Below are 17,398 nucleotides of genomic sequence, written 5' to 3'. Positions count from 1 at the left end.
ACATCTGTCAATACCTGCTTTCTTTGGGATTGGAATTATTATATTCTTCATGAAGTCTGAGGGTATTTCGCCTGTCTCGTACATCTTGCTCACCAGATGGTAGAGTTTTGTCAGGACTGGCTCTCCCAAGGCCGTCAGTAGTTCTAATGGAATGTTGTCTACTCCCGGGGCCTTGTTTCGATTCAGGTCTTTCAGTGCTCTGTCAAACTCTTCACACAGTATCGTATCTCCCATTTCATCTTCATCTACATCCTCTTCTATTTCCATAATATTGTCCTCAAGTACATCGCCCTGGTATAGACCCTCTATATACTCCTTCCATCTTTCTGCTTTCCCTTCTTTGCTTAGAACTGGGTTTCCATCTGAGCTCTTGATATTCATACAAGTGGCTCTCTTTTCTCCAACGGTCTCTTTAATTTTCCTGTAGGCAGTATCTATCTTACCCCTAGTGAGATAAGCCTTCTACATCCTTACATTTGTCCTCTAGCCATGCCTGCTTAGCCATTTTGCACTTCCTGTCGATCTCATTTTTGAGACATTTGTATTCCTTTTTGCCTGCTTCATTTACTGCATTTTTATATTTTCTCCTTTCATCAATTAAATTCAATATTTCTTCTCTTACCCAAGGATTTCTACTAGCCCTCATCTTTTTACCTACTTGATCCTCTGCTGCCTTCACTACTTCATCCCTCAGAGCTACCCATTCTTTTTCTACTGTATTTCTTTCCCCCATTCCTGTGAATTGTTCCCTTATGCTGTCCCTGAAACTCTGTACAACCTCTGGTTTAGTCAGTTTATCCAGGTCTCATCTCCTTAAATTCCCACCTTTTTGCAATTTCTTCAGTTTTAATCTACAGTTCATAACCAATAGATTGTGGTCAGAGTCCACATCTGCCCCTGGAAATGTCTTACAATTTAAAACCTGGTTCCTAAATCTCTGCCTTACCATTATATAACATATCTGATACCTTTTATTATCTCCAGGATTCTTCCATGTATACAACCTTCTTTTATGATTCTTGAACCTAGTGTTAGCTATGATTAAGTTATGCTCTGTGCAAAATTCTACCAGACGGCTTCCTCTTTCGTTTCTTACCCCCAATCCATATTCACCTACTGTGTTTCCTTCTCTCCCTTTTCCTACTCTCGAATTCCAGTTACCCATGACTATTAAATTTTGGTCTCCCTTCACTACCTGAATAATTTCTTTTACCTCATCATACATTTCATCAATTTCTTCGTCATCTGCAGAGCTAGTTGGCATATAAACTTGTACTACTGTAGTAGGCGTGGGTTTCATGTCTACCAGTTACATTAATGCGACCGTAATTTATGTTTGGCATCAACGTGCAATAACCACTCACAGACAGTGGGTGGCAGCACTAGACATGGAGGATATACAAAGCATGCAGAGGGGACGTGAGAAACAGTGTAGTCATTGTTGTAAAACTGAAACAGGGTAATTTATCTGACATCCAAATGGGCATGGTCATTAACCATAACATATTCATTATTACTATTATTATTATGCACTGTTCACATACTATGCATATTGCAATGCTGATTCATTAAGGTTGTTTCATAATGTGTAAGAGATGTAAGGCAAAATAAACAAATAATGTAACGAAGACTCATATTATGGCATTTCATCCAGGATCTAATATCGATTATCATACACTAAATGAAACTCTATTGGTACAATTCCTACATTATCTGCTGGATAGCAAGCTAGATATTAACAAAAAGCTGAAATAATCAAAAATATTTTTTCAGTACAAGTGAGCAATAAGAATACTATATAAAATAGCTGCACACACATTTGTTCGGTCTTTATCAAAGACTTTTGTATTCTTACACTTATTTCCCATTATATTTACTGTTAATGATATTTCGTAGTAATAATACATTAATTTAGTTGAACTTCATCATTTTCTTCATGTGGATACCACAGTCATATATCTGTCACAGGACATTTTGAAGTTTTCCACCTCTGCTGTTTTTCGTAAGTATTAAATTTATAGTATCTTTCACGATTGGCTAATTTCAGCCTTCCAGGCCATTTTCAATTGCAGTAGGTGTCGATGTGTTGAAATCTCAGATTGTCTATACCCACCAGTTAATAATAGGATAACTGTACAACACATCGATACCTTCTGCACTTGAAAATATCCTGCAAGGCTGAAATCGGCCAGTCGTGAAAGATACAATAAATTTAATACGTATGAAAGACAGGTGAGGTGCAAAACTTCAAAATGTCCTATAGCTCAGCTTTGGTTCACACACTTACAATGCAAGCAAAAAAATAGATTTCCCAGAGACAATGTCTCCTTGCTTTGAGTTCCTAGTAGAATTCTGTATTCTGGTGCCAACATTTTTTAACAAGTCCCCATCACGCATAAAGCAAAAAAGTGAACCCTACAAATTCAAAAGCAAAGCAAATACATTTCTTAATGGCTACAGTTACAAATTAAGTTGTCACCATTATTAAAGCACTGAAGATTTTTTTTTTTTTGTTACAGGCCATTATCACTGCAAAGGTAAGTAACTATTACTCTTTGATAATTATTACTGCGCTCACTTTATTATTAATCTAGCAGCAGCAGTACAGAATACTTACTTAATGCAACTGAGAAAACAGCAGCATTTTACAAGTTTGAGCCTACTTGCCAATTTTACGAAGTTAAATTTAGTCTCTGTAAGTGCAAAGACTATATGACAGTGTAGTGATAGTTTTCAATGAATAAAGCATACAGACTGAGCTCGTACAAACTGCTGCTCTGCACTTAAGAAACACTTTGGCTTTTTTCACATTTCCAAAGGCTCTCTTTCACGATGAGATGTATGGAACATGACGAATGAATTGATTCAGGCCACTTTAAAATTGTGCAATCAACTGAGACTCAAACTTGGATCCTAAACTGTGAAAGTTTGACTATGAGGTTAATATATATTGTCACGTATGTGTCCCACTCTGGTATTTGGCTTTGTGGAAGGTGAATGCCACCAAAGGTTATGGACCTAGGATGGCTGTCAGAGGGCACAGTCTCATTGTAACATTGCGCTCACAGCCTGAGTGCACCACTTGTCTCACTGTACGAATACGCTGGCCAATGGTGTTCTTTGCAGCCAATATAAATATGGACACCCAGCAAATGGTCGGCGAGTTCTGTACTTGTGTCTGATATTGTCAATTACTATCATGACTATACTTCGGACTACTGGATAACAACCTTGCTTGGTCAGATTGTCTCTCTCTTTGCTCTTGACCTGTTGCCACATCACTACAGCTAAGATTTTCACTTTGCACTTCATTATTCACATAGGTTGATTTGGTCCTGAAACTGTCTGTGTCCTGTCCACGACCAATCAGCTGTGTTTAGCTTGGCTCCTGCTAGGGGTCATGTTCTCTTCCACAGGTGGCTCCAAGTGTTTCTCTCCTGGATTCTGATACAAGTGCTGATACCTGGCTACTAGCAGATATAGCATTGGGAATAAGGAAAACAAAAGTTGTTCGGTAGCATGGACACTAAACTGATTTGCCTGCTGGAGTAACAGCAGCAGCTATGCAACAGCAGCAGCTTCAGATAGACTTGTTATAAAAGTCGCTTCAGGTTCAAGCAGACAGATTCCGAGCAAATGAGGAAGCTTTGCTCCAGATCTCAGCACCCTCTGCAGAAAATGTCCCCATTCGTCCTCCACTGTCTCCACCTTCCAGAGATGCTGCGGAGGACTGGGACACATATTTGCATCGAGTCAAATAACATTTCTCGCTATTTCAAGTCACGGGTGATTCACTACAGTGATCGTTATTTCTGTCTTGGGAGTCATCGGGCACAACTTTCCATCTCCGCAAAGTAGCACCTCTGTCTGAGAACGTCGTGCTCTTCTTTTAGGAGATATACTTACTATGGACTAATTATTATTCACAGATATATCATGTGGGTGTTTCCAGGCTCGAGTTTCACCAATATTGTAAAGAGCCTTGAGAATAATATTGCTCCTGGGTCACTGAATTGCAATGTCTCAGCTGCAAATGCTATTTCACTTGCTCCAATCAAGAGTGCAAGGCTTCTTACGCAGACTCCTTGATTTAGGATGTTGTGGTTCAGCTGGGAGCTGACTCTGAGGCTTGCACAGTAGTGATGAAACTGAATAATCTATCACTGGAGGACTTCTTGTGCAATCGTCCACTTGGTCGAGATTACGCAGGCTGCTAGCAAATGACTGAAGGCAAGACCATAAGTCGTGGCAGTGAACATGCCACCACATGTTCCACAACCATGCAGCAAGTGTACGGTGACTATCAGGTTGCAGCAACATTGTGAATCATCATTGTCCGATGACGCTAAGGCGTCCAACTCTCTGGTCACTCCTCACTGATGGTCACAGGGACTACTTCCTTAATGCCCACAGTATTTTTCTGCTGACTCCCAAAGAGATTGTCTGAACTGCTGTGGGTCCTTTACACACAGTGGCAATGAGGGGCATCCCTACCTAGTGTGTAAAAGTTGCAGGAGCTCTTAAGAGCAGGGAATGTGAATGGGCATGTGTTTGAAAATCAATGCCTTAAAAGAAAAGGTAGTTTAAGACAATCACGTACGTGATTAACACATTGTGATATTTTCACTGTGAAAAATGTATGATAAGTGTAAAATTGAGACATCCCAAACCGTAGCGAGAAGTCATTAGTACGATACATAGAACATGCAATTAATGAAACCAAACCAAATATGCTGACTCTGGGCTAAAAATAATACCTCAAAGATGATGTCCTGGTACCCGTAGCAAAATGTTGAGCCAAAAGGATTGGTCGTGTTTGTTGAACTTGCCCTGTTCAGAACCACAGGTCGCTCACTTGGTTTAAGCTGCTCTGATATTGTGTCCCATTTAGTGTACGCAGATATCTGTAGACACAGAAAGGAAATTACTATTGATGACATTGAAATTAAGAATTTATGCTTTACATTGAAGTTGTTCCTTGCATAAATAGTGTCATTCATAAAACTATGTCTGACCGTTACTGGGATTGGAGACACATCTATTAGCTGCCTGCTTCCTTCAGACCCATGCCTTGAATCTGGTGGCAATGTCAGATGAAATTCACAGCGATGATACCTGTACAGTGAAACAATGTGGCTCAGACACAGGAATTTCCTGATTAGCATTTATTATAAAACTGGGCTTCACAATTAAAATAGATGAGGTGGGTCTCAATTATTGTCTACTCCATGCAAATTAATTAAACAAATACAACTAATCATTTCAGCTTACTAAATAAATTAGTTTTAGGACCAAAGACTAATAAAATATTTTGTTACCATATATTTGTTTATCCCGTATGCATTCCTATGCCATCGATCCGAATGTGATGAAACTTTGGTGAGTCATCGTGCATATGCCCATGAAGGTTTCTGAATTAGTACATCCATTTTATGATACGTGGCATGCGAGTTATTTCAACAAATGAGTGTATTTCATATGGTTTATCAGCAGTTTATGTGTTTTCGGAATATAAGAGCACACACATGACATTATTGAATTGAACCAAACACAAACATCAACATTTCAGTTCATATATTAACATTACAGGAGAAGTTTATTGCAAAACTCCAACTGCCAATTGACATTAGATTATAGATATCACAAACATGCTCTTTTCTTTCTCCAAGTGGATTTGCAACAGTTATTACACAGCATCATTTTTTCTGTCAAATCATTTATGCCAGCTAATCTACAAACAACTGGTCAATCTATGCATTAAGCATAAAAGACAAAAGCAACATGAGCTTCAGGAACAGACAAGCAACAGGAAGCAAAACTGGAAATCATTTGAGTACAAACTGCTTGAGCCTGCTCATCTGAAAGAGATGAGAAACAGGAAGAAAGGATGGAATCCATTTGAGTATGCAGTGCTAGATCTAGATGAACACTGCACACTGATTTACATACATCTTGCTGCAGTCCATTACCATGCTAATAATGTTTACAGTCTTCACTCACATGTGGTTATTTGGGAAAAAAATGGATGAATTATGTATGTATTGCAGTGCCCTCAAATTTAAGACTGAAACAACGGAAATGGGCTGTGCGGGTGGAACAGTGAAATTTCCACAATTACTTTCACTATCTGAACCATTATCAATGTTGATATTAGGTGACAAGCCAATCGAAACATTTACTGGCAAACAATGCACATACAGAACAATTTTTTTCTCTGCAACAGAGTGTGCACTAATAGGAAACTTCCTAGCAGGTTAAAACTGTATACAAGGTCAGAACTTGAACCTGGGACTTTTGTCTTTCGCAGGCAAGTGGTCTACTGATTAAGCAACCCAAGCAGGACTCATGACCTACACACACAGTTTTACTTCTGCCAATACCTCATCTCCTACCTTCTCAACTTCAGACAAGTTCTCCTCATATCTTGCAGAGCTATCTCACCTGGAATAAAGGATATTGTGGTGTGAAAATTTACTCTGGAAACATGCCCCAGCCTGTGGCTATGCCACATCTCCACGATATCCTTTCTTCAAGGTGTGCTAGACCCATACAGTATGAAAGAGAATTTCCATGAAGTTTGGAATGTAGGAGATGAGGTACTGGTAGAAGAGAAGCTGGGAGAGTGGGTCATGAATTGTGCAGTCAGTAGAGCACTTGACCAGGAAAAGCAAAGGGCTGTGGTTCAAGTGCCAGTCTGTTACACAGTTTAATCTGGCAGGAAGTTTCGTTTGCAAACACAATTCAATTTCCAAGTGAAATTTTTCACTGCAACAAATGTTGTGAATTACATGAGATTCAAAGTGCAGAGGCCAATTTATCACCATGCGAGTTAGTCAGATCACAAACTTTTCCAATTTATTTCATGGGAACCACTGCTGAACAAATTAATCAACATAGTCAGTTCAATATTTAGACTGTACGAGAATGTTGCTGTATTAAAAACTTGATTCTATCAACACAACAAATTAATTCGATTGTTGAACTAATGCCAGCTGATGACTACAGAGTTACAATTACAACAGACAAATCACCTGCCAGTCAAGACAAAAGACAGTACAATGTACCAACAACTTATGAAGTGGCGATTATTATAGATGGTGAAGAGTTTAAATGGCATGCCATAATTCTTCATTGCACGAATGGTGATATTCAGTGAGTCTCAGATACTCAATGCTCATACGAAATGTGAGACTGTAATATCTGGCTTTATTCTGTCTTGAAGAAGGGGGATATTATTTCAACATCAAATTTGAAAATGATAAAAACAGATGAACAAGAAAGTCAGTCCCGTGAGTAAACTATTCATATCAACTGATGTTTAATGAAAACACTGAAAATCACATACTGAAACATTGACAATTATTCCATCCATAGCTGTGTTGATGCAAATGTGAAAACTGAAACCGAACAACTACTCTATATTTGATTAAATCAAACCAAGTTGTGCTCTTAAGAGTACATTCTTTTATGTGATGCAGTTGCTAATGATGGCAATGTGAATCCTAATGAACTGGAAAAATTGGTTAAACTACAGCCCATATTTATAAGTCCCTTGCACATGCCATGCAAGAAGCATTGATGTATGTTCACATATATGAGCACCTAGATCTTTTTATTACATCCACATACAATCCTACAAGGGATGAAATAAAAGAACTTCTGTTAACTGGAGAATCATCATTGGATTGTCACAATATTTCCACGTGCGGGTTCAAACAAAAGTTGAAATCTTTAATGGGTTTCTTTGTCGAGTATCGTGTTTCTGGAGAAGCACACTGTTGGACATACTCCACTGAATGGCAAGGGATAGCACTGCCACATGCACACATTATATTTGGTTGATTGAAAAAGTCACACCATATGAAATTGATCAAGTCACTGCAGTAGAGATACCAGATGTTGACACTAAGCCAAATTGATTTGAAGTCATCAACTAAAACTTGATTCATGGCCCATTTGGCTTACTTAATAACAGTTCACTATACATGTCTAATAGGTGTTGTAGTCGTTGTTGTGATCCTCAGACCAAAGACTGGTTTGATGTCGCTCTCCATGCTACCCTATCCCATGCAAGCCTCATCATCTCCGAATAACTAATACAACCATCTCCAAATAACTAATACAACCTGCATCCTTCTTAATCTGCTTGCTGACTTCATCTATTCATCCTCCTCTACTCATGCTTCCCTCCAGTACTAAACTGCTAATCCCTTGATGTCTCAGAATGTTTCCCGTCAACCAATCCCTTCTCTTAAGTCAGTCTGCATCACACATTTCTTTTGTACCCAATTTTGTTCAGTACCTCCTCGTTAATTACATGATCTACCCATCTAATCTTCAGCATTCTTTTATGGCAACACATTTCAAAAGCTTCTATTCTCTTCTTGTCTAAACTGTTTATCATCCATGATTCACTTCCATACATGCATACACTCCACACAAATACTTTCAGGAAAACTTCCTGACACTTAATTTTATACTTCTCTTCTTCAGAAAAACTTTTCTACGACGTTGCAAGTCAACAATTTAAATACACTCTACTTCATACATAATCCATTATTTTGCAACCCAAATAGCAAAACTCATCTACTACTTTAAGTGATCCATTTCCTAATATAATTCCCACAGTATCACCTGATTTAATGTGACTACATTCCATTACCCTTGTTTTGTTTTTGTTTATGTTCATCTTATATCCCCCTTACAAGGCAATGTCCATTCCATTCAACTGCTCTTCCAAGCCCTTTGCTGTCTCTGACAGAATTAGAGTGCCATCAGCAAACCTCAAAGTTTTTATTTCTTCTTCCAGACCCTTAGCTCCTAGTGCAGATTTTTCTTTGGTTTCCTTTACAGCTTGATCAATGTACAGACTGAATAACATCAGCAATAGGCTACAACCATGTCTCACTCCCTTCTCAACCACTTTCATGCCCCTCAACTCTTATAACTGCTGTGTGGCTTTTGTACAAGTTGTAAATAGCCTTTTTCTCCCTGGATTTTATCCCTGCTATCTTCAGAATTTCGAAGAAAGTACTCCAGTCAAGACTGTCAAAAGCATTCTCTAAGTCGACAAATGATATATGCTAGTGATATATGCTTCTAAACCCTTACATTTGTCCTCTAGCCATTCTTGCTTAGGCAATTTGCACTTCCTGTCAATCTCATTTTTTAGACATTTGTATTTCCTTTTGTCTTCTTCATTTACTGCATTTTTATATTTTCTCCTTTCATCAATTAAATTCAATATATCTTGCATTACATAAGGATTTTTACTTGGCCTCATCTTTTTACCCAATTGATCCTCTGCTGCCTTCCCCATTTCATCTCTTAAAGGTACCCATTCATCTTCTACTGCATACCTTTCCCCTATTTTAGTCATCCATTGCCTAATGCTGCCTCTGAAACTTTCAACAACCTCTGATTCTTTCAAACTTATCTAGATCCCATCTCCTTCATTTCCTACTTTTTTTATAATTTTTCACTTTTCATCCACAGTTCATAACCAATAAATTGTAGTCAGAATCCATTTCTGGCTCTGAACATGTCTTACAATTTAAAATCTGGTTCCTAAATCTCTGTCTTACCATTATATAATCAATCTGAAACCTTCTGGTGCCTCCATTCTCTTCCACGTATACAACCTTCTCCCATGATTCTTAAGCCAAGTATTGGCGATGATTAAATTATGCTCTGAGCAAATTTCTTACAGGAGGCTTCCTCTTTCATTCCTTTCCCCCAGTCCATATTTACCTACTACTTCTCCTACTACTGAATTACCATGACTATTAAATTTTCACCACCCTTAACTATCTGAATAATATCTTTTATCTCAACATACATTTCTTCAATCTCTTCATCATTCATTCACAGAACTAGTTGGTACACAAACTTGTGCTACTGTAATGGTGCTGTGGACTTCATTTCTATCTTGGCATTCACTACACTGTTCATAGTAACTTATCCACATTTCTATTTTATTATTTATTATTAAACCTATTCCTGCATGACCCTGTTTGATTTGTATTTATAACCCTGTATTCAAACAATGGAAAATCCAGGATGAAATGTAAAAATACGACACACACACACACACACACACACACACACACACACACACACGAAAACGCATCTTGCACTCACGTCTGCAGTCCCAGAGAACTGAAACCACACTGCGAGCAGCAGCACCAGTGCATAATGGGAGTGGCGACTGAGAGGGGGTAAGGAGGAGGCTGGGGCGAGGAGGGGAAGGGATAGTATGGTGGGAGTGGCGGACAGTGAGGTGTTGCAGTTTAGATGGAGGGCAGGAGAGAAGGTGCAGAGGGGGGAGGGCTTAAGTAACAGAAAGGAGAGAAATAAAAAGAAATTAAAAGACTGTGTGTGGTGGTGAAATGACGACTGTGTAGTTTTGGAATGGGAATAGGGTGGCGGCTGGGTGGGTGAGGACGGTGACTAACGAGAAGGTTGAGGCCAGGAGGGTTACGGAAAGTAGGATGTATTGCAGGGAAAGATCTCATCTGCCAAATTCAGAAAAGCTGGTGTTGGTGGGAAGGATCCATACGGCACAGGCTGTGAAGCAGTCATTGAGATGAGGGATATCATGTTTGACAGCGAGTTCAGCAACAGTGTGGTTCACTTGTTTGTTGGCCACAGTTTGTCAGTGGCCATTCATGTGGACAGACAGCTTGTTGGTTCTTATGCCTACATAGAATGCAGCAAATTGGTTGCAGCTTAACTTGTAAATCACATGACTGGTTTCACAGGTAGCCCTGCTTTTGATGGGTAAGGTGATATTAGTGACCGGACTGGAGTAGGTGGTGGTAGGAGGACATATGGGACAGGTCTTGCATCCAGGTCTATTACAGGGGTATGAGCCATGAGGTAATAGATTGGGAGCAGGGGTTGTGTAAGGATGGACGAGTATATTGTGTAGGTTCGGTGGATGGCGGAATACCATAGTAGGAGGTGTGGGAAGGATAGTGGGCAGGACAATTCCCATTTCAGGGCACAATGCAAGGTAATCAAAACCCTGGCGGAGAATGTAACTCAATTGCTCCAATCCTGGATGGTACTGAGTTACGAGGGCAATGCTCCTCTGTAGCCGGGCTGTTGGACTTTGCGAAGTGGTGGGAGACTGGAAAGATAAGGCACGGGAGATTTGTTTTTGTACAAGGATGGGAGGATAATTATGGTCAGTGAAGGCTTCAGTGAGACCCTCGGTATTTTTTGAGAGGGACTGCTCGTCACTGCAGATGTGACAACCACAGATGGCTAGGCTGTACGGAAGGGACTTCTTGGTATGGAATGGGTAGCAGCTGTCGAAGTGGAGGTATTGGTGGTTGTTAATATGTTTGATATGGACTGAGGTACTGATGTAGCCATCTCTGAGGTCGAGGTCAACATTTAGGAAGGTGGCTTGTTGGGTTGAGTAGGATCAGGTGAAGCAAATGGGGGGAAGTTGTTGTTGTTGTTGTTGTTGTTGTTGTTCTGGAGGAATGTGAATAAGGTGTCCTCACTTTCAATCTGTATAGCAAACATGTCATCAATGAATCTGAACCAGGTGAGGGGTTTAGGATTCTGGGTTTTTAGGAAGGATTCCTCTAGATGGCGCATGAATAGGTTAGCATTGTATGGTGCAATGCAGGTGCCCATAGCATTACCGCAGATTTGTTTGTAAGTAATGCCTTCAAAGGAGAAGTAATTGTGGGTGAAGATATAGTTGGTCATGGAGACTAGGAAGGAGGTTGTTGGTTTGGAATCCATAGGGTGTCTGGAAAGGTAGTGTTCGATAGCAGTAAGGCCATGGGAATTAGGAATGTTAGTGTACAGCGAGGTGATGTCAATAGTGACAAGCAGGGCACCGTGTGGTAAAGGGACAGGAACTGTGGAGAGTTGGTTGAGGAAATGGTTGGTATCTCTTATATAGGAGGATAGGTTCCGGGTAATAGATTGAAGGCGTTGGTCTACGAGAGCAGAGATTCTCTCAGTGGGGGCACAGTAACCGGCCACAATGGGGTGTCCTGGGGGGTTGAGTTTATGGACTTTAGGAAGCATGTAGAAGGTGGGAGTGCGGAGAGTGGTCGGTGTAAGTAGAGAGATGGACTCTGGGGAGAGGTTCTGGGGTGGGCCTAAGGCTTTGAGCAGTGATTGGAGATCCTGCTGCATTACTGGAATGGGATCACTGTGGCATGGTTTGTAGGTGGAAGTATCTGACAGCTGACGGAGTCCTTCTGCCACGTAATCTTAGCGGTTCAAAACAACGGTGGTGGAGCCTTTGTCTGCAGGTAAGATTATAAGGTCGGGATCAGTTTTTAGATGGTGGACTGCAGGATCTCCCATCACTAATCAAATCCTTAGGCCTATCCCAGAAGATTCTTCCAGTGACTGACTACATTATGACTGAGGTACTTACCGCACTAGTGAACTGAAGTTTACATCAGGACATGAGTTCGCCAGTCAGTAGAAGGATCTAATTATAATTTTATGCCCACCCTGATACTGAGTTTTGCTCAAACAATCTTGCATACAGCTTCAACTTCTATCTCGGTAGATTTGAGTTTCTCATCTATTGCAACAAATATACCACTTCCATTTCCCATTAGCCTACCCTTTTCATAGACGATTAAATTTTCCCCAAAATTCCCACTGCAGTCAACTTCAGAAATCAACCAGATTTTTGTACATGGTATTATGTGAGCTTCAGTGCCTTTTTGGTGTGCTCTTTGTTGCAAATGTTTTGGGGCAGTGAACCACTAAGATTTTAATACTCTCATCTGCAGCGGGGGGGGGGGGGGGGGGGGGGGGCATTTTCTTAGATCTTACACTGATACTTCTGGGTCTCCTACAGTTATTTTGTTATCTGGACAAGTGGAGAGTCACCTAATCTGAAAAATCCTTGTGTGCACCTCACACACAGTCAGCTACCTGGTTAGCAGCCTCTGATGTGCAATGCACACCTAAGCCATTCAAGGGGTCTTTACACTTCTCCAACCTATGGTGCAAGCCTAAGGCCTAAGGAAGTCAGAGCCTAGCTTGTCACAGAACCTTGACAGCCTCTGGTTCACACCTTCTGGTTCAAGCCTTCCACTTGACTCAGAACCAGGGGAGAATAATCTATTCTGGAGACAAAGCTGCAGGTTGTGAGCTTCATTGAAATCCATTAGCATGGCTGTGTTTTCTACCTTCTTGGCCAGTCTCCGAAATGACTGAATTATGATATCACATCCCAGATGACAGGCATTGTTTGTCCCAACATGTGGTACAATGTGCAGTTTCCTACATGCTGTTCCCTCAATGCTTGTTGCAACAGGCTCTTCAACATACTGAATGAATGTGTATGTTTGATCTAATGGGCACCCAACAGAGAGGTCATCAGTGCCCTTACATTTATCAAAATAAATGAGTGTGGAGATGAACTAAAAGTGTTGTGTATAAATGCACTCAAAATGACCACACAGTCACTCTGCATCACATGTACTAAAATCAATTATGAGGGAAGAGACTTAATCAAGAAATTAAAACACAAAGAAAATAAAACACAAAAGAACTAAAAGAAAAGCACAAGGAAATGTGACTGGCTGACCACGAACAAAAAACTAGGATGAGCCAGCCACCCTTCGACACGTTAAGATCATCTCCCTAAAATCTAGTTAAAAACGTTGGAAAATTAACAAAACTTTAAATGAATGTGGTTAGGGTTTTAATCATTACATAAAATAGACAGCAGATCCGCTGGCAAATCCGCCGCAGTCTGCTGTTCAGCATATAAAATGCGGTCCAATAAAATGTGGCACACTGATCTGCATGCCACAAGCACCACACATTGGAGGGTCCTCTCACCAGGTAAGAATCCACGTGTCACAGGGCTGTGGTCTATGTGAAGATGAGTAAGAAGGACTGGGTCCCACCGACGTGGCTGGAAGGAAGTACTCCATGGTTGAGTTGTGGGCTTGATGACATGGAGCTTGTTATCAGTTACTGCCAGCCACTCGTCTTCCCATTGACACATGACCTTGTACTTCAACAGCAAGGCGATAGCATGCAGGGGGATAGCACACCGAAATACCAGAGGATCATGACACGCCTTCTTGGCTGCTCGATCCACCCTTTCATTCCCCGGAATTCCAATGTGCCCAGGTACCCAGCAGAAAGACATCTCCTTCCCAGTCATTGTAGTTGTAGGAGGGCATCCTGGATGTTCTGGGTTGCTGTATATGCTGGGTACAAACACTGAAGAGAGTAAAGAGGGCTCAGAGAATCTGAGCATACGAGAAATCTAACACCGAGAGAACATCTCATCTGCTCCAGTTCTGCATCGAAGATGGTAAATTCTGGAGGCAGTCTGACCTCAAGGACATGATCCGGGAAAACGACAGAGCAACCAACAGAGGCCCCCTGCTTAGACCCATCCATAAAAATAACTGTAAGGTCATGGTCATCAGATAAAATGTCACAGAATATTGCATTAAAAATGGAAGCAGGTGTGCTATCTCTCCTGTACCACTCCAAATCTAAAATCACTCTAGGTCTCTCCAGTAACAAGGGAGGCAGAAGGTTAAAACCCTGGATTTGGGGTTTTATTGGCTCCACACCAAGTGACTTCAGCACAAGCTGCACTGAGATCCCAAATGGCATCGTGGCTTGTGGATGGTTGGAAAGAAGACGTTCCAGAGGTGGATGAGCAACAATATGGTGTGCAGGTGAAGTTTGAGCTGCAAGGAACTTACACGCCTGACACACCATGAGGAGATGGTACCAGGTGGTAAGTGGCAGTTCCTCTGCCTCAGCGCAGATGCTAGGTATGGGATTGGTCTGATAAGCACATGTGGCCAGCCATATCCCCTCATGATGGACAGCGTCAATGATATGCAAGTAAGAGGGCCTCACTGAGCCACACCCCGTGCAAACGTAATCCATCGTGAACAAAGATGCACCCTGTCTGCTCCCCAAGACCTGTGGCTGCGGCACTTTATGATGTTCAGTGCCTTCAGGGTTCTGGCTATTAGATTTCACAGGTGTGGTAACCACGACAACTGGGAGTAAAAAATGAGGCTCAGAAACCACACTATGTAGGATGGTGTCCCCCATATTCAAGGCAGGCAAATTAGAAAGACAATGAGAATGATTAAAATGAACACACACACACTTATCTGCAGAAAACTGAAGACCCGTCTTTTTGGTCCACTCTCTAACTGCTGCACTTTAAGTTGCAACTGACGGCTCACCGTTGCAACACTGGAGGAGGAACAGAAAACATCAAAATCATCTACAAATAAGGAGCACTGTGCAGGGCTCTTTGCCATAGATGTGATACTGTTGATGGCTATGGCAAAGAGGGTAGCACTTAAAACACTACACTGAGGATCACCATCCTCCTACTCAAATCAAGCAGACAGTGTGTCACCAACTTGGGTCCTAAAAAACCGCTGAGACAGGAAAGACTGTATGAAGATGGGGAGGTGGCCACGAAAGCCTGCCTGATTCAGTTGTGTGAGAGTACAGTGTCTCCAAGTAGTATAGTATGCCTTATTATATTGAAGAACATGCCGACACAGTGATGCTTGCGGAGGAAAGCCTGCTGAATAGCTGCTTCTAGGAGAGTCAGATTGTTGACAGTGGACCGAAATCTTAGGAATCCACACAGACAGCAGCTAAGGAGTCGCCTGGTCTCTGACAACCAGACCAGACGATGGTTAACCATTTGCTCCAGGGTCTTTCCTACACAGTTTGTTATGTCAATACTCCAATATCTATTGGGACATGTACAGTCCTTTCCTGGTTTGAAGAGAGGGATCAGAATGGCCTCCCTCCATGAGTTGGGGAAGTTGCCTGTCTGCCATATTCGGTTAAAAAATTTGAGGAGGATTTCCTTTGATGCCGCTGGCAAATGTCTAAGCCTGCAGTACCGGATTTGGTTGTGACTGGGTGCAGTGTCACGAATCTCAGCCAGTGCCGATTTGAGCTCCTACATGGAGAAAGGGGAGTTGTACGCCTCAGAACTGTTGGACCTTAAGTCCAACTTTTCCCTATCTACAGTCACACGATAGCGAAGAAACACTGGATCCTGGCCTGCATTGGCACTAGTTTGTGCAAAATGTTCGACCAGTGTCTGAGCAATGTCTCTGGGTGTTGTCTGGAGGCACCCCTGTTTCAGCACTGCTGCTATCAGTAAACCGCTGCGTTTACCAGAAATCCTCTGGATGGCTTCCCATACTTTTTTAGAAGAAGCAGAACGATTGATGGAGTCCCTAATGACGTGTCGAGTCTTGGCCCTCGTGACTCGAAAGGCCCTACGGTTATCTGCTGTCGGTCGGCATTTAAAATGTCTAAGGGATGAACTACTTTCCCAGATTGCGGAAAGGCACTCATCTGTCCACCAAGGTACCAGTCGCCTCCTAAGATGATCTGAGGACTGTGGGATGGAGAGGTAAGAGGCACGATGGATCACTCATGTGATGTGGTCCACCCATCCTTGGATGCTGTCGCAGTGTTCGAACACAGCCAGCTGGCTGAAACACGTCTAATCAGCCCCACTGACCATCCATTTTAGGGGCTTATTTCAGGTGGTGAGCCATTTAATAGGTGAAGGTGGATTGGGAAGTGTTCACTGAAATGAAGGTCGTCAATGACCTACCACTGAACAGAGTCAGCGAGGGCGGGAGAACAGAAAGAGAGTTCGATGGCTGAGAATGACCCAGTAGCAGTAGAGAAATGTGTGAGTACCCATGTTCAGTACACACAGCTCGTGAGACATCATGAGGCCTCCAAAACCCGACCCCTAGGGCAAGTATTGGTCGAGCCCCAAAGGACATGATGGGCATTGAAGTCTCCCAGGAGGAATGATCACGAGAGTTGTGTGATAAGATCTGTTAGAGCCTCAGAGTCCAGTGCATCTTGTGGAGGTAAATACAGTAAGTAAACAGTGATCCTTTGACATACATGAATTTGAACTGCAACTGCTTGCAGGTCAGTGGCCAAGGGGTGCGCATTAGTGACAAAAACTGCAACACCTCGTTTGGCCCTTTCCCCGAAAGGTCATCCTTGTGATATAGTGTGTATCCCTGTAGTACAGGGCACCTGCATCTTTAAAATGTGTTTTCTTGTAAACAAAAGCATAAGGGACGTGCCTGTGCTAGGAGTTTCTGTTCCTCCACATGTGCCCTGAACCCATTCATTCCACTGTAGCATGGAAGCCATGTCATCAGTGTGGTTTTAGTTTACCCCTATTTTTGCACTGAGGAGGTGAAGCACTTTAAGAGCGAGGGGGAGTGGTGGGGCTGCCTGGATCCAAGGCATCTAACTCCATGATATCCTCCTCAACAGGAGTCACACAGGAAAGAACGACATCTGACAACGCTTGGGGCAGCTTTTGACCTGAATGTTGTGCCTTTTCCTGCACCCT

General features: G+C 41.9%; 1 protein-coding gene across 1 annotated transcript in view; it reads right to left on the bottom strand.

Annotated features, from left to right (window-relative positions):
- LOC126091978 (PHAF1 protein CG7083) overlaps nucleotides 1-17,398 on the bottom strand; it is a 141,018-nt gene that overhangs the window by 38,272 nt on the left and 85,348 nt on the right. Inside the window, exons 9-10 of the mRNA XM_049907343.1 lie at nucleotides 5,016-5,115; nucleotides 4,758-4,904 (exon numbers count right to left, since the gene is read on the bottom strand). Of these exons, the coding sequence (XP_049763300.1) occupies nucleotides 4,758-4,904; nucleotides 5,016-5,115 (247 nt within the window). The remainder of the gene's footprint in view (nucleotides 1-4,757; nucleotides 4,905-5,015; nucleotides 5,116-17,398) is intronic.

This window comes from Schistocerca cancellata, chromosome 7, assembly GCF_023864275.1.
Source record: "Schistocerca cancellata isolate TAMUIC-IGC-003103 chromosome 7, iqSchCanc2.1, whole genome shotgun sequence".
In the NCBI taxonomy this organism is placed as follows: Eukaryota; Metazoa; Arthropoda; class Insecta; order Orthoptera; family Acrididae; genus Schistocerca; species Schistocerca cancellata.
The sequence above is the reverse complement of the archived record's forward strand: the minus strand, read 5'-3'. Positions and strand labels throughout refer to the sequence as shown.